The 24,472-nt window shown below is 43.0% G+C and overlaps 1 protein-coding gene across 1 annotated transcript in view; it reads left to right on the top strand.

Moving 5' to 3' along the window:
- slc36a4 (solute carrier family 36 member 4) overlaps positions 1-24,472 on the top strand; it is a 247,794-nt gene that overhangs the window by 39,623 nt on the left and 183,699 nt on the right. Inside the window, exons 5-8 of the mRNA XM_079514352.1 lie at positions 705-800; positions 6,828-6,912; positions 16,857-16,980; positions 18,991-19,154. Coding sequence (XP_079370478.1) covers positions 705-800; positions 6,828-6,912; positions 16,857-16,980; positions 18,991-19,154 — 469 coding nt within the window. The remainder of the gene's footprint in view (positions 1-704; positions 801-6,827; positions 6,913-16,856; positions 16,981-18,990; positions 19,155-24,472) is intronic.

Below are 24,472 nucleotides of genomic sequence, written 5' to 3'. Positions count from 1 at the left end.
TTATTACTTAGACTACTATTAGTAGGAGGGGGTCGTGACTCAAACGAGATTCCCCTACTGCCTCGCCCCTAGTCACTGGTTTTCACCCTTTTAGTACCTAATGGCAAGACAATAGTCCTGCTTTAAGCTGTTTGATGACATGCATGGTCAGTTGTTGTTTTACTAAGCTGCTATATCCCTAGTAAAAAATAAATCTATAGGATTTTCAAAATGTTTAATAGGATCCTATAGCATTATGAAAATGTTTAAATGTTCCAAATAGAATTTCTATAATATAGTATAGGTCTGCATGGGTAGCGCTCTCGCCTTCATGGGTTTGATCCCGGGCATCGCCAACTGTGTGCGTGCGTGCGTGCAATTTTCCTGTAAGAACAAATCCCATGGGATCCGTTCCAAAATTTCATAGGATGTTTAATAGGATTTTTCTATTAGAATCCTATAGGACGTTTTGGCTATGGTATATATACTCATACTGTATTGCTGGCCTCCAGTAAAGTACACTAGCTACTAATCTCTCGACGAGCGATCACTCTGGATAAAGGTGCTCTATAAATGCATTCCATTTACCATCATCATTCTAATTCAGCGTTCAACATTATTGAACGTTTTCATATCTCCCTCATTCGTCATTTCCAATATTTGCTGATTTGCTGATGTAATTATTAATTGCACCTTATTTCCCTGCGTCCTCTCTTCCCCTACAGGTTGAAGAGGCCTGCGTTGAGCTACAGTGACACGGTCGCCTCCGGCATGGAGCACAGCTCCTATCAGTTCCTGAGAAAAAACGCCAACTTTGGCAGGTATGACAAGGACATTACTACTGCTTTTCTGTATACTCTGCACACTTTGTAATACATGGCAGGATGCATTAAAGTTCTCAGTCGCCACAACTGAATTCAGTCTTTGGGATGCCACAGAAGCCAGTACTGTGTGTCTGCGACGTGTTGTGAGCTTGTAGATCGGCTATTTTCAGTGTTTGGCTGTTTTAACCCAGTCTTGGCGGGAACCCCTTTTGGTGTTTTAACTAAGCATTATGTTATACTTTAGCTATTGAAAAATAGCAGATCTACAGGTGGCGCGCTACGAGCTTGTAGGTCTGCTATTTTTGAAAAAAACGTAAAAATGTGGCACAAATCTTTGAATATATATTCTTTCAGAGCGAATGTTTTTTTATTTCGACGTCAGGCCTAAATGGGTTAAGATAAAAGAGTATTTGGTCAAACTAGAAATGGAAAACATGTTCAGAAGTATCTTCCATGAAACGGTAATGCTCTCGATTATATCATGAAAAAAAGCCTCGATATAGAAAAAACAGAACGATTTCATCTAAACATCTCAGTTCTACATATTAGTTTTTTGTTTAGCCCATTTTGGGCGGGAACCCCTTTTGGTGTTTTAAACATTATGTTATAATTTAGCTATTGAAAAATAGCAGATCTACAAGCTCGTAGCGCGCCACCGAGTGGCGCGCTACGAGCTTGTAGGTCTGCTATTTTTTTGTGGGTGGGGAGGAGGCAGTGGGCACAGACCCCGCAAGAGTAACTGTTTTGTTGTTTTGTATTTATTATTTATTTTCTGTAATATTTAGGTCTGCTATTTTTGAAAAATCGTGAAAATATTTATTTCAGAAAACTGGAGGATTTAGAAAACATTTTTTAAATTTCGACGTTAGGCCTAAACGGGTTAGGAAACTTTCATGCTGTTTCACAAATCACAGAGTCGGACTGACACGAATCCTAATCTGATTTCAGTCGCGGTATTTTATTTAGCTTCAATCCATGTACATCATCATGTATTGTACGTCACTTTGCTCTGTTATCTGAAATCCGGTGTTACATGCCCATTCCATAACCCCCGGGTTTCGCTCCGTGTATGGCCCTCGTTTTGACTTGTCTACGGTGACTTTTGGCATTTATGAATTGACATGAAACTAGCTATGCCTAGGTCCTGTCGTACAATCCGGTTGTACAGTCACAAAATGTAATAACTTGGCATTTCCAAAAAGCAAGATAAAGCGTTTGAGTACTTTATCAGTTTCGCATGGCTTTGCTGCTCCTCTGTTCTGCTGCCAGGATGGCATTCTGGGTGATTCTGCGCTTGGCGTCCTCTCTCCTTTCCACTGTCCGACGGCTCCGCTCTTTGTTTGACCCGCAGGTGGTTCGTGCATGCAGATTGACCAAGTCTATAAACCGGTGGTGGAAAAAAGTACTCAAATGTCTTAACCCATTTTGGGCGGGCACCCATTTTGGTGTTAGCATTATGTTATGCTTTAGCTATTGAAAAATAGCAGATCTACAAGCTCGTAGCGCGCCACCGAGTGGCGCGCTACGAGCTTGTAGGTCTGCTATTTTTGAAAAATCGAAGAACGACTGACATAGAAACATAGCTTTTTCAGAAAACTGTCAGGATGTAGAAGACGTTTTTAGAATCTGATCTCAGGTCAAAATGGGTTAACTAAGTAAAAGTATCAATACTGATTAAAAGTACAGAATTCAAAATGTACTTGATTAATAGTACAAAAGTATCGGTGTCAAAATGTACTTTTAAGTACCAAAAGTAGAAAGTACTCTATGCAGAATGTCCTATTTCAGGAAAATAGCCGATCTATGAGCATTGTGAGCTCATAGATCAGCTATTTTCAAATGACCATGTTCTTTATAATAATTATCAAAGTAACTAAAGTTTTCAAACCTGTTGATTTTACTGATCTGGATTCGGAACCACGGATCCAGTCTGGGGTTTCTTCCTAATAAAAATGGCAAAAGGAAGTTAACATTTTTATTTAAAAAAAACAAAAAACACTATTGGGTTTGGTGATTAGAGTTCTCATCGGGCCCGGAATTTGAAGCCCGGCCCGGCCCTAACTGGGTCAGCCCGAAGCTCGGCTCGACCCTAAAAATTACCATAATGTTAGGCCCGAAGCCCGATAAAGCCTGACAAAAAGAACGCCACTTTAATGCATGGCCAGCGCAGCGGCGCGCGCCGTGAGTGGTTCAGTCAGTCAGTGTGTGTCTGTGTGAGAGTGAGAACGGAGTTCAATGGACTTATCGCCGAAATAAAGGATTTATGTAGCTCACGTTAGACTGTTAATGTTCCATTTCCATATCATTTTAATGGATTCCATTTCCAGTGGTGGTGAGTAGCTCCCCTTAGTTTACTCTGGAGTGAAGCAGCTATGTCCAAGACCCCAAGTATCGTCCCCGTTCGGTGTCCAAAAGAACAAACATAGCCTACAAGGTTTACAAACCATCCACGCCACCGCTCATGGCGTGTCTCGACAGCTTAGAGATCTGTTATTTTAAATCGGGCACATATAACGAGGAGCGCCGCCGCACCGAGGGACGGCGGTTATAATACTAATAATTTTGTAAATCAAATAGCCTGCAGCCTGCAGTGGACTGTAACATTGCGTGGTCATCATACACTACAGAATTATATGGATCGGTTGGTGACTATATGACGTTGATTAGGCCTGCCTCCTAATGATTAGGTTATTCATCGCAGCCAGCTGGTTTAACGAGATGGCTCAGTGCAACTGTTTTTGTCATGTTGCAGTCACACGATAGTGTGATAATCCGATTGATTTACAAAACATTTAGCATATGAACTGAAGCTCATTTGGTGCGCCGCAAACCAGAGGCCAGCCAGCGGTATAAACAACCACCCCACCGTTCACTTCTCTTTGCTCATGCCTGCGCGCAGTCAGTAATCCAAGCCCCCCGCCTCCACTCCTCCGTCTTCCTCCTGTCACAATTAAGTGAATCGCCGATAGCGCAGCCCTCTTTATAATAAATACATACTTTGTAGGCTATAGCCTACACATTACACAAATAACAGAATTGCTATTTTTATTATAATAACATTCTTGAAAAAAGGAGAAAAAGAGAAAAAAAAAAAAAAAAATCATGGAAAATCACAGAGCCCGAGGCCGGCCAGAAAATGTCGGGCCGGGTCGGGTTCGGGCAGAAAATGAGAACTCTATTGGTGATACCCCCTATTGTCTGAATCAACATTGTTTACGCACTACAAGAGTGACTTTGAGAGCAGTTTCAGTGTACAATGTAATGAGGAGCATATTTTGAAGTACATCTTGATGATGTCATCAAGATGTACTTCACCATGTTAATGATGTTTTTCATACCTCCAGTTCTAGGAAACACAGAATGGGGGGGGGGGACTTTTTATTATTATTTCCACACAGCTCTAAGGTATATTAATGACATAGTAAAATGTTGAAAATTAGTGGAATTCCCCTTTAACACAAGCAGCGCCGGGATTTCTTTCAAAATAGAAGCTTGGGTGCCGCGAAAATATGGCCGCTTTTACTCTGGAAAAAAAACGTGAGACATATTTTTGCTTGCTTACCTCGCTAAGATTACGATAAAAGTCGTTGATGATCGCTCGCTTCATATTTTGAACGAGAGGCATGTTGAAGTCAGAAATGAAGAGCTTAGTATATCCATCTGATCAAAACCACGGAGAGCTCCCTAGAGTCCGCGCGCCGAGCCTTTCTTTGTGAACGGTAAAGTGAACGACAACGCGCATGCGCGAAAGAGCAAGGAGTATGGTGCAGAAGGGAGGGAAGAGAGGCCAACTAAAGAAAACAAATCTGAATATTTTTCTCTCGGTTGATATCAATGAAAATGCACGTCCTAGCACCCCATCGGTTGGATTAGTTATGATGTTCCCACACGTTGTACGGTCTAAATGGGTTAACATTGTCTGTGTGTGCCCGGCGAGTATTCCCAGAAAGTCCACTTGCTGACACGCCACAGGTGCGTTCACAGGGCCTGTCCCACTGTGTTCATGTCTCACAGGGCCTGTCCCACTGTGTCCATGTCTCACAGGGCCTGTCCCACTGTGTCCATGTCTCACAGGGCCTGTCCCACTGTGTCCATGTCTCACAGGGCCTGTCCCACTGTGTCCATGTCTCACAGGGCCTGTCCCACTGTGTCCATGTCTCACAGGGCCTGTCCCACTGTGTCCATGTCTCACAGGGCCTGTCCCACTGCGTCCATGTCTCACAGGGCCTGTCCCACTGCGTCCATGTCTCACAGGGCCTGTCCCACTGTGTCCATGTCTCACAGGGCCTGTCCCACTGTGTCCATGTCTCACAGTGCCTGTCCCACTGTGTCCATGTCTCACAGGGCCTGTCCCACTGTGTCCATGTCTCACAGGGCCTGTCCCACTGTGTCCATGTCTCACAGTGCCTGTCCCACTGTGTCCATGTCTCACAGGGCCTGTCCCACTGTGTCCATGTCTCACAGTGCCTGTCCCACTGTGTCCATGTCTCACAGGGCCTGTCCCACTGCGTCCATGTCTCACAGGGCCTGTCCCACTGTGTCCATGTCTCACAGGGCCTGTCCCACTGTGTCCATGTCTCACAGTGCCTGTCCCACTGTGTCCATGTCTCACAGGGCCTGTCCCACTGTGTCCATGTCTCACAGGGCCTGTCCCACTGTGTCCATGTCTCACAGGGCCTGTCCCACTGCGTCCATGTCTCACAGGGCCTGTCCCACTGCGTCCATGTCTCACTGCATCATCTCTGAACGCTAATCAACTGGAAAGGAATCGAATACTATATAGAGTGTGATATCAGCCTTTGTTACAGGTCCAATCTGAGCTAATAATCAATAATACTGAATGGATTGGACCTTAACCCATTTTGACCTGAGATCAGATTCTAAAAATGTCTTCTACATCCTGACAGCTATCTGAAAAAGCTATGTTTCTATGTCAGTCGTTCTTCGATTTTTCAAAAGTAGCAGACCTACAAGCTCGTAGCGCGCCACTCGGTGGCGCGCTACGAGCTTGTAGATCTGCTATTTTTCAATAGCTAAAGTATAACATAATGCTGACACCAAAAGGGGTTCCCGCCCAAAATGGATTAACACCAGTTATTGCCAAAAGCAAAAGTAACCCAGCGACATTAGCAGCTTCTTTATTCTTCTCATTGTATTATTATTTAAAAAGGTTTTGGTTTGATTTTTCAATATCTCTTAAAATTCAGTGTGACACCGGGCCTTTGTGCAACTCTAATCAAGGAGTCACCTCTGTTGCATTTTGTATGCGTTTTCTGTTTTTAATGGACACTGGAGTCTAAACAAATGAAGTTGATTGATTGATTGCTAACGGCACATTGCATTTATGAACTAATTTGACCACAGAACATCCAAAGGCTTTTTCCATTAACTTACTGAATTTAACACAGCCTTTTCTACCCCTCTGATATATGAAGTGCTTTGAAGAGCAACGTAACAACTAGTCTACTCTGGGGTCTTCACAAGAGCCTGAGTGGACGATAAAATGACCCAAAAATCGTTGTTCCAACGGGAGTATATATATATATACAGTATCTAAATCGAACATAATGATAATAATAATAAGACATGGCAATATGGTTAACCCATTTTGGGTGGGAACCCCTTTTGGTGTTAGCATTATGTTATGCTTTTTAGCTATTGAAAAATAGCAGATCTACAAGCTCATAGCGCGCCACCGAGTGGCGCGCTACGAGCTTGTAGGTCTGCTATTTTTGAAAAATCGAAGAACGACTGACATAGAAACATAGCTTTTTCAGAAAGCTGTCAGGATGTAGAAGACATTTTTAGAATCTGATCTCCGGTCAAAATGGGTTAATTTATAGAGCGCACATGGAGTAAGTAAGCCTTGCCGAGCCATGAGGCCCATAGGACAGGAGCCTACGTATCTCCTGTTTCTGTTGCGTGAGGCAGCTTGATGTACAAGTACACCCCCTGGACATGACGCCAGTATATCGCAGAACATAGAGTAACATGTATATATTTGTCTCACTCTGTCCCCGGCAGGCACCTTGTCAATTTCTTCCTGGTGTTGACACAGCTGGGCTTCTGCAGTGCATACTTTGTCTTCCTGGCAGAGAACATCAAACAGGTACGTCGTATCTCTGAACATCACTTTATCACAAATGGTTTATTGGTATGTGGCTGTGCTAGAGCTCTTCACGTGTCAAAAAAAGAGAAAAGGTCCCGACCCCGAAATTTGATTCGATTCCGACCCGTTCCGAAAACATTTTGAAATAAGAAAACCAAAACCCGGATGGAGTCGTGACAATTTGGTCCGATTCCGACCCGTTCCGATAGTTCTTTTTAATGACTACACCAAGCCCCAGTGGACCCGTGACAATTTGGTCCGATTCCGACCCGTTCCGAGATTTCTTTCCAATGACTACACCAAGCCCGAGTGGACCCGTGACAATTTGGTCCGATTCCGACCCGTTCCGAGAATTCTTTCCACCCGTGACAATTTGGTCCGAGAAACTTCCGAGAGACCCAGCGAGTAATCAGTGATTATATACGCTGGTGTTTTCAAATCAAATCGCCCTGGCAGGCAGTGGCAGCTGGCTTGCCTTGCAGTATGGTAGCTCAACTTTTTGTTGTTGTGTTGCAGTAATCTTATCCTAAACCATAGCCTAAAACATCCGTGATGAGCTCACGCATGCACTACATGTGCCCTATCGTTATCAACTTTCACCTGCATTTATTTTAAACATCCGATCTGCAAGCTCACTCACAACGCATCGTGAATCGTGTCATTTATTTACATTGTGCTTAATCCAATCAGAATCGGCTAACTCTTACCAGACAAAACATACTACTTGTCTCTGCTACCTTCCTCATAAGGAGCATTGACATGCCTTGATGCTCAGAAACATCTTCCACGCGCTACGTCCAACCAGGGAAACTCCCCCCTGTCACGTGTAAAGGAGCAACTTGGGCACTCAGACAGGAAGGAAGCATGAGTTCAAGTCCGTTGCTCTCCCCATGTCCCCCATATATGGGGACTAGGTTGGCGGAGGGTGTGTAGAGAGCCCAGGATCACATTAGATAATTGGCACAGGGGTGAAAAATTACAGTTACAAAGTTACAAAATCGAGGGATAAAAAATTTAATAAAAAAAAAAAGAAACATCTAGAGCCACTGTCTTGTGGTGCTTTCATCATTAAAAAAGGAAAATAACTGTGTTTCGGGATAATGGCTGTCTTCTCTCTTCACTCAGCCCCGAGTCAACGGTGACTGTGTGTTTTCATTGACAGACTGATCCACAGAATCGGGGTCCTAAATTGGCTGTAAGTGAGGTTTACAGAGAACTGACAGAAGAAAGTGAACAATATAATCCGTTTAGTTTGAAATCATCTGTCCGTCACACTAAACGAGCCTGGCTGCGATATTTCACCAACTGTCTCTTGAAGACGTTGAAGTGCTATAATATAAATGGCAACATCATTCACTAGATATTCACACTCACTGATACATTCCCCTCAGAGTATCTCTCTCTCTCTCTCTCTCTCTCTCTCTCTCTCTCTCTCTCTCTCTCTCTGTCTCTCTGTCTCTCTGTCTATCTGTCTCTCTGTCTCTCTCTCTGTCTCTCTGTCTCTCTCTCTCTCTCTCTCTCTCTGTCTCTCTCTCTCTCTCTCTCTCTCTCTGTCTCTCTCTCTATCTCTCTCTACCAGACAGCGGGCCACTCCTTGGACATGGATAGATAAAGACAGTGACTGAAATGTTAAATCAATCCCAGCGACTACACGACTTTTCATAAGAGTTAAGAAGCTAATCGAAAGATGTGTAGATAGAAGTAACGATGACACTGAAATGGGCTGTCGTTGGGCGAGCTCTCTCTCTCTCTTCAAGACAAGATTTTAATCCCACCCTTTCAGCCTTATTTTTTTGTATTGGAGTGTACTGTAGATAGACATGGATGTAAGAATTCATATTCATGCATCTGATTGATTCAATGATAGAAATGTAAACAGCACAGAGTTAGAGTCAAACATTTATATCAACTAAAGGAAAAAGTCCTTGCGGTCTTGTTTCCATTCAGGTCCTGGGTATTCAAATTCATAATCATGATATGAAACATAACAACAAAATTCAAATCATCACAAAATAAATAATAAAATAGACATGCACAGGTTGGGGGGAAAAAAGGGAAGGGGGTTTACACGATGAAATGTGTTTAACTTTCAAGTTCATAGTATTCCGTATCATACATGGTCATCAATGATCGTTACACAGGATGGTGCCATATGGCCATAAATGTGCAAAAGCCCCAGCTAGGGGTGTGTAGATTTAGGCTTTGTTGGTTTACATTCTAAATATTTGCACTCATGGCACACACTGAAGCATTTATTTGTACTGTCACAAAGCTGAGCAAATGTTTTTTTATCAATGTCAAGTTTTAAAACAAACAATGATTCTGAGCTTCAAGGCCAGCTCAACTCTTTTGAGACCAGAATTTGACAGACACGCACACGCGCACACACGCGTGCGTAGAGCAGAAACTCTCTACTCTCTACTCCGTCGAGGCACACACAAACAAACAAGCCCTAATACCACCACTTTTACAGAACAACATGAATGATACAAACCAACAGACAACTACACAACCATTTGTAGAGGGTTTATTTGTCACTCACTGATACAGGTACAGTGAAATTATCATGATGGCACTGGCAGAATGGCAGCACGCCCGGACCTTTCCTGGTGGCTTGCCGCCTATTGGCCTGCCTGCCTGTCCAAAAAAAAAAAAAAAGATTTTCTTTTTATTGTATTTATCATGGCGGCCCCCTACAGTCGCGGCCCACCAGGGAATATGCCCGGTACGTCCTGTGGCCAGTCCAGCCCTGCTTCTCTGATTGGCCAGGCCAGCCCATTGGCTTCATAAGCTACAATGCAACCTTTCACGAAGTTGGCATTTCCTGGTTTTACAAAGACAAGACATCACGTACCATTATAGCCAGGGACTGTTTTATGCACACTGACAGTCGACATTTCCCGAGTGAAAAATGACATAAATCCTCTTCATCATGGGGATGATATATCTGCTGCTAGTCCCAGATGCATATATATTTTACTTTTGTCCCGAAATGCCTTGTCTCGCGTGCTTTAGACACTTCTTTGTACAGGTTTTTCCTACTGTATCGTAACAGTTATCTTTTTTTTTATGTTTTCTTTTTTGTGGCTTTCACCTTTATTTTATATATTTTAGCGACAGTAGGCTGACAGGAAATGGGTAGAGAGATGGGGGGGGGGGGAAGACATGCAGTAAAGGCCGTCGGTAATAGTTATCTTAATGTGGGAACAGACATAATATTTTTTCTGTTTTCTCAAAAACCTGTTTCTATATCAGTGGTTCTCAAACTATTTCATGTCAAGGACCCCCAGATTTATCTGTATTTGGCCACAGACCCCCCATCTGAAAAGATTTTGTTCCAGTGAAGCAAATATTTGAGTTAAAAACATTTGCCGGGAAAGAATGTATATTCAAAGATTTGCACACGTTTTGACAATTTTTCAAAAATAGCAGCACTACAAGCTCGTAGCGCTGCACTGCTATGAGCTTGTAGATTCTGCTATTTTTCAACAGCTAAAGTTTAAAATAATGGCTAAAGTGGTTAAAAGCTAAGGTGTACATTGCGGGACATTTCTTGTCCTGGATTCCATGTCAGACAGGATCTCATTATTGGCCAGTTATAGCCGAATAGCGCCACCGTGAGACCGATTTTTTTTTTTTGCCAACATATATTTTTTTAACTGCTACTACATCCAGTATTTTGTCCAAACCTCAGGCCAATTGGTATATATTATCTGCGTAGTCAATCAAGACGTATCTGTCACATTTACCGTACATTCCATCCCAACTGGCTTCTAATGCTTTTTTTGTCATGTTTTGTACAGTATAATCAACCTTTTTTCCCCCCTGGAAGCAGCATTGTTTATCTGTGCTGTAGTGTTGACACAAGCGCTTTGAGTTCCATGGATTACCGTACATGTTTCTCCCTATGTTCACCGTAAGAGGGAGTCCCAGTCTTCTTGGTCAGGACAGTGCCCTCTCTCTCTCTCCCTCTGTCTGCCAGTGTCTCTTACCCGTGATATAGCACAGAGGTGACCTTGGTGTCGTATTGTAAAGTAGACAAATACTCTCCCTCCCAGGCACGCACGCACGCACGCACGCACGCACGCACGCACGCACGCACGCACGCACGCACGCACGCACGCACGCACGCACGCACGCACGCACGCACGCACGCACACACACACACGTCTCTTAGGTATTGCTGGTACAGCTGTGCGATATGACACGTAGCTGCTTATGCCCATCATTTCCATCGGCTTCTTCTTATGAGACACGATGGCGTAATCCTCCTTATGGGATTATATATATATATATAAATATATATATCAAATCGGTGTACATTATTCAATAGAACTTGTCTGGAGGTGCCTTAGCGGATCACTACGATGTTTTGATCCCCCCTGAATATCATGACACACACACACACACACACACACAGCCACACAGCCACACAGCAGCAGCAGCAAGCCTCTGGATTTACACTTCCATCATGTGACAATTCCAGTCCCATCTAACCCCCCCCCCTTGCCCCCCAACATCAGCACCCCCCATGCATTATTTATCTCCTGCAAACGAGCGTTACATGTGTAAACACAGCTGGTGTTCAGTTTACTACGATAATAACTTTATTTATATAGCATTTATTTTCATGGGGTCAGCACAGCACAGTGGATTATATTTGCATGGCTAATGTGGAGTCTTGGGGTTGGGGGCGTGCCATTGAATCGTTAATTTTACATGCAGATGAAGGCATGGGGGGTAGTCGGCCCAGCAGTGTGCTAATGTGCACAGCTGTCAATCAATAAACATGTCTAACCCATTTTGGGCGGGAACCCCTTTTGGTGTTTAAAGCATTATGTTATACTTTAGCTATGTGAAAATGTGCCTCAAATCTTTGAATATATTATTACAGAGTGAACATTTTAACTCAAATCTTTGCTTCTGGGGAGGTCCCTGGAACAACACATTTTCAGATGGGGGGGACGACGGAGGCATATTACATATAATTTTTGGGGTCCTTGACATGAAATATTGAGCACCGCTGATACAGAAATACAGAAACGTAAGGTTTTTCAGAAAACTGTCAGGGATTTGAAGACATTTTTTTAAATTTCGACGTCGGGCCTAAATGGGCTAAGATACAGTAAGTCACCCAAACAGTCGGCCCATGCAAGGCATTTGGAATGTGTGTACAAATATGAATTAATTACATAGCAAAATTATGCACGCACGTACGTGCACACCGCACACATGCACTCACGCACACACGCAGACTCTTGAGTCCCAGACGTCAAATTGAATTAATGATATTGGATCATTTTTGGTGGATGATCATTTTGAGCCCATCTGCCAAATTAGAAGACCACCCACCTACCACAAATCACTTTCACTCCCTTCCGGACCAGCGATGAATATTCATCATGAAATGTTTTTGTAATTATTTCTCTGGCAAAAAGAAAGGGTGTTTTTTTTTCTTTCTCTCCTCCTATTCTTTTGTGGAGGAGTTCACTTACTGTATCTGAATCCAGATTTAACCCATTTTGGGCGGGAACCCCTTTTGGTGTTAGCATTATGTTATGCTTTAGCTACGAGCTTGTAGGTCTGCTATTTTTGAAAAATCACACCCGTGTGAACCGAGTGGTGCAACTCCCCTCTATTGGTTCTCTGTATCGTTCCAATTTGTATCGTTCCAATTTCTTCTCTGTATCGTTCCAATTTCTTCTCTGTATTGTTCCAATTTCAGTTCCTATTAGTTCTCTGTATCGTTCCAATTTGTATCGTTCCAATTTCTTCTCTGTATCGTTCCAATTTGTATCGTTCCAATTTCTTCTCTGTATCGTTCCAATTTCAGTTCCTATTGGTTCTAACACGATCTCTCTCTCTCTGTTTCTGGCACAACAGCGCCACTTTTGGTGCACATTGGTACTGGTCACATAGTCACACACAAACTTGAACACGGACATTGCTGTTCCTTGGAGTGGTTGCACCACTCAAAAATCAAAGAACGACTGACATAGAAACATAGCTTTTTCAGAAAACTGTCAGGATGTAGAAGACATTTTTAGAATCTGATCTCAGGTCAAAATGGGTTAATAAACTCACTCCTGAAAATTGCCAGAGCAAGAGAGAGAGTCAGCAATTTACCCCCCCAGTTTCTGCTGCGTTCAGAATCTGGCATGGAAGTCAGTTTGGGGACTCAATAACCTGTTTAATGGGGCAGTCAGTCAGTGTAAAGCAAAGACTTTAGCTCAAGAAAATGGCTCCTCAGTCATTCACCTATAGACCTGTGTTCAGTGCCTGAGCATTCCTTGCCCTCTCTCATCGCTTACGATACATATGTCGATCCACTGGTCAACAATAGACTTTAGTAAAGCCATTTGTTATTATTTTTAATAAACAACGAATAGAGGGTATGCACATGCTTAAAGTGAATGGCGATCGAGTGGCAAATCGAGTGGCAAAGCAACACGCAAAGTGAGTTTAACATTGTTTAATGTTGTTTGATGCAATCAGATTTTTTTTCTGTGTGGATGTATGGGCTTCATGATGTCACACGCATATTCTCTATTGATAAGGTTAGGGACACGTTTCGATGTATTGCTAATTATCAAGACCTGAGACCAGATCCTACACATGTCTTCTAAATCCTGACAGTTTTCTGGATAAAAAACCCTATGTTTCTATGTCTGTGGTTCTAAAACGTTTTCATGTCAAGGACACCAAAAATGTTCTGTATTTGGCTGCCGACCCCTATCTGAAAATATCTTGTTCCAGAGGACCAAAGAAGCAAAGAGACGAGTTAAAAATGTTCGCTAATAATTGTGCACATATTCACGATTTTTCTAAAATAGCAGATATACAAGCCCAAATAGCGCGGCACTTAAATCAATGTACGGTATGGGTATAACATTTTGCATATCCCAATCAAGATTATAATTTTTCGATTTTGGTCACCCTTGTGGTTTGAAAATAAGGTTCAGGATTGGAATTTGGAAGTAGGCTTAATATTACAGCAGGTGAAGATGAAGATGAATTCAAATATGCTTTGAATAACTTTGATACATTTTGCAATGTATATTTTCTGTCTTATGAAATTCCTCCAGAAAGAAACCCTAAAAAACTATCCGTTTGGTTTTGCATTGTGTCAGCAACACGTTCTATCCATGTTTGTTCAAATAGTAGTTTCAGATGTCTGTATAGTTCTTGGCACATTTAATCATTTTGTAACTGAAATTTACATTATTGTTTTAAGGAGAATTAATTTGAGTTTCAAGTGTTTAGTTGTGCCAAATGTTTTGTCTTGCAAAAAAGAGAAACTACGGGATCTAGGGTATATTGAATTGTCTATTATTGTATACTGTATACCTTTTGGTGTTAGCATTATGTTGTGCTTTAGCTATTGAAAAATAGCAGATCTACAAGCTCATAGCGCGCCACCGAGTGGCACGCTACGAGCTTGTAGGTCGTACACATATGCATCTCCTCATGCCAAACAACTTTAGTGTTCTGACTTTAGACCTCTGATCTTTAGATCACCCGCCATTTTGAATTTTATGTAAAACAGAACACCTTGCTTGCCCGGACCTATTTAATCCATTTAATCCATGTGCCCATCATTTATAGCACCCGGACCACTTTTACCGGCGCACCGGAAGTTAGTGTGCATGTCTGTGTAGCAGCTAACAATAGCCACACCACTCTAGAGTCGATCGACAACAACGGGAGGTAAGAATAAATCTATCGCGACTAGCGACTGGACCGCGGAGCGCCGTCTAACACAGGAACTTTTTTCAGAATTAGACGGGATGATTTAGAAAGGGAGTTATGATCGTTTTAATATTTTCGTTTTCGTCAGCTAAACAGGCAGGGAACATCTTCGATGACGTGTCACTGTTTGACACGGATTGGGCAACAAGCGCTCCTAGGCTGTGGAGCGAAGCGATCGGTTTTGATATCATTAATCTCCGTCCTATTGATCAATCTCATGCTTGGGCACTTGACCATGACCTTGAACTTGATGGAGATCTCCGCCCCGGGCCTCCATGGTGTTAAAATGTATCTCCTCCCAGGTTCTTTGATCAAAATGCACAAAAACGTCTACACGTGAACTTCGGACCTATACGGACAAAAAAATCGTACATTTGTGAAGTGAAAAAATTAAGTTTTTATGAGCCAATGAAAATTGCTGGTTTGTGAAAATTCTTCTTCTGCCTATAATACATACATGCAGCGTCATATGCTTATGTCACTTTACAGTATAATAGAGGGTCATGCCAAATAGCACTGAAAGCAGTCTTACTCCAATTGGCCAAAGGAGGACGCTATAGCAATTCGTTTGCAAATTAAACCTTTGAACAGTCATAACTCATGCTTTGTTTGGCCAAAATTCATGGCACTTGTTTCCACATGTTCCTTGACTCATGGGGAACACATCTGTCACTTTGACAAGTAAGCTCCGCCCTCAGATTTTCCGCCATTTTGAGCAGTTTGACACTGAATGTTACTGTTTAAAATGTAGTAACTGATTGTCTGAATGTAGGTCTGCTATTTTTGAAAAATCGATGAACGACTGACATAGAAACATAGCTTTTTCAGAAAACTGTCAGGATGTAGAAGACATTTTTAGAATCTGATCTCAGGTCAAAATGGGTTTACAATCAATACCTACTCTACTGTGTGTCTGTCAAAGACAAGACCTTCCTCCACATACTTACCTCCAAACAATGTAACAACAATGTCACTACAAGACAAATGCATCTCACAGTGCAATTATTTAAATTTTGAATTCCTTTGGGACAAGGACACGTCCTCACTCAACCTTTTCTCAACCTCACTGTAATAGCTTCAGCTCATTGCTCACCCCCCCCACCCCCCCAGTCCCACCCCCCAAGTCCCCTCCTCAATTCAATTCTAGATGCACATCTTCGTTTCTCCCCGTGTTCCATGTCACCCCCGTCCCTTAGCGTGCCCAACGGGGACGATCACTCTCCACCCTGACACCCACCCCTCTCGGTGCTACGTACCCCTCTCCGCGTTTCTCTCAACCCACCACCACCCAGGTTCCTCATATCTAGAGGGTTAAGCCATTAACACCTCGAACGCATCTGTGTCACCTTTATAGCATTTAACCACTTTTAACCATTTATTTTAAACTTTAAGCCGTTGGGAAAAATAGCAGATCTACAAGCTTGTATACCGCGGCACCCTGTCCGGCGGCAAATTACGGCGGGCCAATTACATAATAATGTTTGCGGTCCTTGACGTGAAATCGTTTGAGAACCCCTGATATAGAAACGATATAGAACAACTGTCGTGATTTAGAAGACATTTTTGTAGAATCCATTGTCGGGTCAAAATGGCTTAAAGAGATGTCTCCGAAGGAGGAGCAGGTGATCCATCTCTGTTCCGAGAAGAGGATATGGCCACGTGCACGTGGCCACGTGCACACGTACACGTGGCCACGTGCCGTTCGTTGAAGGTCAACGGAGTTGAACCGGAGCTGGTGACGTCTCACTCATTAATCCAGTGAGACCTGCTGTGACCAGATTCTAAATCTAAATGTCATCTAAATCGTGACAGTTTTCTGGAAAAACCTATGTTTCTATGTCAGTGGTTCTCAAACTGTTTCACGTCAAGGAGCCCCAAAATCATATGTAATTGCCCAGAAGATATGAGTTAAAAACGTTTGCTGTGGAAGTATATATATTCAAAGATTTGCATTCGTTTTCCAAAAAAATAGCAGATCTACAAGCTTGTAGCGCGGCACTCGGTGCCGCGCTACAAGGTTGTAGATCTGCTATTTTTCAACAAGCTTAAGTATAAAATAATGGTTAAAAGTGGCTAAAAGTTATAAGGTGACACAGATGCGTTCCAGGTCTTAATGCATTAAAAGAGGACCATTAATCTTGTGCATGTGATGTGGGTTTTTCTCACTGTGTGATTGTGTCATGTCCCCCATGCAGGTGGTGGAGGGGGACCAGAGGAATGTGACGGCGTTGGATGCTGACTCGCTGATGTCCTTCATGGCCAACGGGTCAACCAATGCCACCGCGGCGCCGCAGACGACGCCTCTGTCTCCCACTACAGGTATAGATGTAAATGATTGTTTTTCCGACCTCCCGTTAGTCCGACCGATTACTAAACACTATACCATCCCAAACCGTAACCCCTAACCGCAGTCACTTATTGTGCTATGAGGAGGACGTGTGTGTACACGACCTGTCAATTAAAACCGGGATGTGCCTCGGACGTGTATACGCGTCTTTAGGGCCTTTTTTAATGATCTAAAACGGGATCGCTGTAATCCATATTGTTGACAGCTCCCGTTGCACAGATCTCCCGGGCATGTTTTGCGCAGCCATTCACTTCCTTTTTTACGGGCCGAAAAATCATGCTTTTATCTCTGAATCTACGGCGCTGTCCATGGGTTTCCTAACTTCTGATTTAACCAAGCATCTCGTTTGGAATATTAACGCTTCTGAAGAGATATCAGACTTGACATAGCGAGGTTTTAATAGAACAATACCTTTCGTCTGGGGGGGGGGGTTCAGAGTAAAATCTGCCCATCTGCTTGGCAATCTAGCACCTTTATTCTGAAAAATTCCCAGACAAAAGTGTTACCTGGCCACGTAGGTCGCTAACCCTAACCTCAGTCTTAACTGGCCACGTAGGTCGCTAACCCTAACCTCAGTCTTAACCGGCCACGTAGGTCGCTTACCCTAACCTCAGTCTTAACCGGCCACGTAGGTCGCTAACCCTAACCTCAGTCTTAACCGGCCACGTAGGTCGCTTACCCTAACCTCAGTCTTAACCGGCCACGTAGGTCGCTTACCCTAACCTCAGTCTTAACCGGCCACGTAGGTCGCTTACCATAACCTCAGTCTTAACCGGCCACGTAGGTCGCTTACCCTAACCTCAGTCTTAACCGGCCACGTAGGTCACTAACCCTAACCTCAGTCTTAACCGGCCACATAGTTCACTAACCCTAACCTCAGTCTTAACCGGCCACATAGTTCACTAACCCTAACCTCAGTCTTAACCGGCCACATAGTTCACTAACCCTAACCTCAGTCTTAACCGGCCACATAGTTCACTAACCCTAACCTCAGTCTTAACCGGCCACGTAGGTCACTAACCCTAACCTCAGTCTTAACCGGCCACGTAGGTGCGGAGGTCGGACTTATGGGCAGTCCCCATGATTTCAAGGTCAGAGTTGACGACATAATAATCTCCAGCAAAAAAGCAGAGATTACATATCTGGGCTGTATTCTTGACAACAAACAGACAAAATCATGGCAACAAGGGTGATAAAAAAAAAGAAGAAAATCAAAGAACAAGGTTTCTGGGCAGAATGTTCTCTTTTGTCGACACAAGTGCTCTCAGGCTCTCTAGCTGGAGCCCTGATTCAGCCCTCCTTTGACTTTACTCGCACCTCTTATTGGTTCTCCAACATGTCAATGTCACTAAAGAGTAAAGCCTAAGCTTTACCAGACAGTGGCCTTGTGGTTAGAGTGTCCGCCCTGAAACTGGGAGGTCGGGGTTCGATCCCCGGCCGGGTCATACCAAAGACTGTAAAAATGGGACCCAATGCCTCCCTGCTTGGCACTCAGCATCAATGTGTTGGATTGGGGGTCAAATCAACTAATGATTCCCGAGCGTGGCGCACGCTGCAGCTCACCATTCCAAGAGATGGGTCAAATGCGGAGAACACATTTCACTGCGGTAACGTCTGTGACTAATCGTACGACTTTGACTTTGACTTAAGCTCCAAACCTCCCAAAACAAGACTTCTCGGCCTGGGGTGGGCCAATGACCCACCTGTAAGTGGGTCACCACAAGTGTTTGACTGTACTCTGTACTGTTTACATTCTAAAAATGTCTTCTACATCCTGACAGTTTTCTGAAAAAGCTATGTTTCTATGTCAGTCGTCCTTTGATTTTTCAAAAATAGCAGACCTACAAGCTCGTAGCGCGCTATGAGCTTGTAGATCTGCTATTTTTCAATAGCTAAAGCATAACATAATGCTAACACCAAAAGGGGTTACAGTACTCTGTACTGTTTACATTTCGGACTAAACAAAGTGTTCAATCCTCCAGAGCCACGGTGGGACTTGGACCTGCGCCTCTACATGCTGTTCTTCTTGCCCTTCCTCATCCTCCTGGTGTTCATGAAGGACCTGAAGAACATGGCCGTGCTGGCCTTCCTGGCCAACGTGTGCATGGCCGTCAGCGTGGTCATCATCTTCCAGTACATCTCCAGCGTAAGGCTTTATTTATATATACTCTTTCCCCCCCTGTGCTCCAATGTGCGTCCTTGACCGCGATCCCCCAGGAATCTATCCCCTCGTCTTTCCCCTCTGCGCCAAATCTCTAGGCCTAAAATGGGCCGATCTACAAGCTCGCGAGGCGTGAGCGGTGCGTTGTGAGCTTGTGTACATTGCCTATAGTTTCACGGAATGACTGTCAGCCTATATTTCCCGCAGAACTTTGGCCTATATGATGACATGCCCAGAACAGGGCCACTGGGGTTCATATGGTTAACCCATTTTGACCTGAGATCAGATTCTAAAAATTTCTTCTACATCCTGACAGTTTTCTGAAAAAGCTATGTTTCTATATGTCAGTCGTTATTCGATTTTTCAAAAATAGCAGACCTACAAGCTCGTATGGGCTTGTAGATCTGCTATTTTTCAATAGCTAAAGCATAACATAATGCTAACACCAAAAGGGGTTTGATGTCAAGCTGATTTACATTTCCATACAGAACTCAATTTGAAGATTATGGTTGTTCAGCCTGTGCCTCCACTTGTGACGATTTGTTAAAGGGGAGGTGTCCAAAGGCGTCACGTGGCATGGAATGAGTTTAATAAAAACAGGGTGCAAATTGTGGGTGCAAATTCAACAGCAAACATTTTAGCTGTATGTGAAGACATCCTCCTTGTCGTTTGCACTCGCATATCCAAATTAAAACTCTTTGGAGAAAGATTTTCAGCGTCACATCTTGCCTGAACTGGCTGAAGCCACAGAAACGCTTAAATGTCTACATGCTGTTAATGGCATCTGAAAGTAAAGTCGGCAACTAATTATGTATGCATATTCAAAGCAAGAGGAACGGTTTTCCTTGTGTCCTCTCTGCCACAAGCCTGTGCTATATTTATCTGAATAATAATTGGTTTTCGTAGTTGTGGTTTTACGCTGTTGTGACCCGCTCACAAGCCCCCGTGCCACATGTGTGACTGTGTGACTTAGACAATCCCAACACTATTGCATATATTTCATTAAGAAAAAAGTATTATTAACCTTTTTTTATACCACAATTTCACTCAATGAATTATTATCCTTGATTCACTCAATGAAATATCCTTGCTTCACTCAATGAAATATCCTTGCTTCACTCAATGAAATATCCTTGCTTCACTCAATGAAATTTCCTTGCTTCACTCAATGAAATATCCTTGCTTCACTCATTGAAATACCCTTGCTTCACTCAATGAAATATCCTTGCTTCACTCAATGAAATATCCTTGCTTCACTCAATGAAATATCCTTGCTTCACTCAATGAAATATCCTTGCTTCACTCAATGAAATATCCTTGCTTCACTCAATGAAATATCCTTGCTTCACTCAATGAAATATCCTTGCTTCACTCAATGAAATATCCTTGCTTCACTCAATGAAATATCCTTGCTTCACTCAATGAAATATCCTTGCTTCACTCATTGAAATACCCTTGCTTCACTCAATGAAATATCCTTGCTTCACTCAATGAAATTTCCTTGCTTCACTCAATGAAATATCCTTGCTTCACTCATTGAAATACCCTTGCTTCACTCAATGAAATATCCTTGCTTCACTCAATGAAATATCCTTGCTTCACTCAATGAAATATCCTTGCTTCACTCAATGAAATATCCTTGCTTCACTCAATGAAATATCCTTGCTTCACTCAATTAAATATCCTTGCTTCACTCAATTAAATATCCTTGCTTCACTCAATGAAATATCCTTGCTTCACTCAATGAAATATCCTTGCTTCACTCAATGAAATATCCTTGCTTCACTCAATGAAATATCCTTGCTTCACTCATTGAAATACCCTTGCTTCACTCAATGAAATATCCTTGCTTCACTCAATGAAATATCCTTGCTTCACTCAATGAAATTTCCTTGCTTCACTCATTGAAATACCCTTGCTTCACTCAATGAAATATCCTTGCTTCACTCAATGAAATATCCTTGCTTCACTCAATGAAATATCCTTGCTTCACTCAATGAAATATCCTTGCTTCACTCAATGAAATATCCTTGCTTCACTCAATGAAATATCCTTGCTTCACTCAATGAAATATCCTTGCTTCACTCAATGAAATATCCTCGCTTCACTCAATGAAATACCCTTGCTTCACTCAATGAAATATCCTTGCTTCACTCAATGAAATTTCCTTGCTTCACTCAATGAAATATCCTTGCTTCACTCATTGAAATACCCTTGCTTCACTCAATGAAATATCCTTGCTTCACTCAATGAAATATCCTTGCTTCACTCAATGAAATATCCTTGCTTCACTCAATGAAATATCCTTGCTTCACTCAATTAAATATCCTTGCTTCACTCAATGAAATATCCTTGCTTCACTCAATGAAATATCCTTGCTTCACTCAATGAAATATCCTTGCTTCACTCAATGAAATATCCTTGCTTCACTCATTGAAATATCCTTGCTTCACTCAATGAAATTTCCTTGCTTCACTCATTGAAATACCCTTGCTTCACTCAATGAAATATCCTTGCTTCACTCAATGAAATATCCTTGCTTCACTCAATGAAATATCCTTGCTTCACTCAATGAAATATCCTTGCTTCACTCAATGAAATATCCTTGCTTCACTCAATGAAATATCCTTGCTTCACTCAATGAAATATCCTTGCTTCACTCAATGAAATATCCTCGCTTCACTCAATGAAATACCCTTGCTTCACTCAATGAAATTTCCTTGCACCATTGGATCGCACTGGTATTGGCAAAAATTAGTTTCCCCCTCACCCTTCAGAATTGCAATCTTTCCAGATAAATGGTAAAAATTGCTAAATGGTGCATTTATATAGCGCTTTTATCCTAAGCGCTTTACATAGATGCATTACTTTCACCCATTCACACACACACACACACACACACACACACACACACACACACACACACACACACTGGGGGGCAGCTGTCACAACCCGTTACATCAGCCATCGACTTGGCGTCTCTTTTTGCTGGCAGAAACGACAGCATGGCTGTGTTGTGTTAAGTGTTAACCAAATGCCAAGAGGGCTCAAGTTTTGAGAAAAGGCTATTTATTGACTTTAATCAGTATGCAAAACCAGCACTTGACCCGAAGACCTGCTCTCCCTGTCAGCAGCACACACACACGTGTGGAGACATGCCTGCGAGCATGTTGTCTTCTGAAGATGTCAGATAGTGAAGAAGCGTGTTGGCTGACATCATATTTGTCAGCTTGGAAAATAAGATATTTTTGACGAGTGACATGACGGTGTTACAGGCGGTGTTGTCCCTGAATCCGTTCAAAGAACGATCGTTCACGAACACGTTCACATTTTGGGGAAGCGTGAACTGAACGTACCGTATTTCTGCTTGATGAACGTCATTGTGAACGCGTTCATTTCTGGCGTGTGTGAACGTCACTTTCTCACGTTCAACTTCGTTCAAGAGTGAGTGTTTCCATCCATAGAGCCTTCCAGGCGAAATCCCCGGCGCTAAAACACACCCTCAACAGTCCTTATTAGGGACTTTAAGCAACGCCTGTTTTCACATGGTTAACCGTTTCCGTACATAGGACGTCACCACACGTCCTAGGGGTCCCAATCGACGCGTACATCCGACGTGTGAGGACGTCTTAGCGCATCCTCAATGATACGGGGCGAGATAAGAATATTCTGAATTTCCTTTTTTTTTTTGTCAGTTCGCCTTTCGGCTACCTTATGCTACACTCTAGGCAATTGTTAGCTTACCATTGAATTAGCCGTTAGCGCGGCGGAAATAATGACTCGTCTTTCCTAATCCAGGGCGCTCTCCGTGGTGTTGAACGGATCGATATACTGGCGCTTCATTTCTGCTCCTCATCCGTCTCTCCCGCAAAATATGAACGCTTTTTGGATCATATATCGTATAAACTAAAACGATCGCAATGTAAAGTAGCTATGTAAAGTAAACTTTTTTTAGTGGATTGTTTCCGGTTCATGGGTTTCCGAGTAAAAGCGACCATGTCTTTCCGGCACCCCAGAGCTCCTATTTTGAAGGACTTCCGGCGCTGATTGTGTTAATATGACATATGGTATTAGTGTTATTTCTTCATTCAGAGCATGCCAACACATTACACAGCATAAGAGAGGTGATGGAGCAATCGGTGTAAATGTATGACAGCTATAATTTCAACTAGAAAAAGTGCCCTTCTGGGCACAGGTCTCCACCAGGAGGATAGGAGTGTGTGTGTGATGTTTGGCAAAATGTTTAGGAGCAATATAAACGTGTGTGTGTGTGTGTGTGTGTGTGTGTGTGTGTGTGTGTGTGTGTGTGTGTGTGTGTGTGTGTGTGTGTGTGTGTGTGTGTGTGTGTGTGTGTGTGTGTGTGTGTGTGTGTGTGTGTGTGTGTGTTGTAGCGCCACCATGAGGCTGATTTGAAAACTGTCAAGTGGCATTTCTTCCAAAGCCTAGTGGGAATATGCATGCACAGTTTCACCACAATCGGACGCTGCGTTGAGTAGTTGTGGCGATTTGTACAAAGCGGGTACAAAGCAGGCTACTCCTGAAAAGTGTAGAAGCCAATCGTAGCCAATGAGGGTGGATTATGAGAAATCAAACAAACCCGTCTTGATCACATGACTATGAAGAGCATGTGTACCGATTTGCGTGAAATTTGGATAAAATCTGAAGGAGTAATATTAGAAAATGTGTTTTACATATGTCGGCCTCCTGGTGGCGCTATAAAGAGCAGATGTGAAAAATTCCAGGCAAAGGTTTTTCCTTGGCCTCTAGGGAGTTGGCATACAAAGTTATCCACAGATCCGTGCAGTTAGAGGTAAAAACACTTTTCGGCCAGTTATAGCGCCACCATGAGGCTGAGTTGAAAATGTTCATGTGACATTTCCTCCTCGGCCTAGTGGGAATGTGCGTGCACAATTGCACGGAAATCACACGATGTGTTCATGATTTGCAGCATTTTGTTTGAAACTGAGCACTCCTGCGAACTTTGGAAGCCAATCTTAGCCAATCAGGATGGAGTCTGAGAAATCTGAAAGACCCGTTTCGTTGAATGGCTCTAGAGAGACTGTGTACCAATTTCATCGTTGGCATCCAGGGAGTGTGTGTGCAAAATTTGGCATCGACCGGGTTAATGGTGCCGGAGATTAGCTGTTCACAGACGGAAGGACGGACGGACGGACGGACGGACACACACACACACACACACACACACACGGACGGACGGACGGACGGACGGACGGAGTGCAAAACATACTCTCTCCCCATGCCTTCGGCCTGGTGGAGACAATAAACATGGTTATGACATGGCG

The sequence above is a fragment of the Electrona antarctica genome, assembly GCF_951216825.1.
Source record: "Electrona antarctica genome assembly, chromosome: 11".
NCBI lineage: Eukaryota > Metazoa > Chordata > Actinopteri > Myctophiformes > Myctophidae > Electrona > Electrona antarctica.
This window is presented reverse-complemented; position numbering and strand designations above follow the sequence as displayed.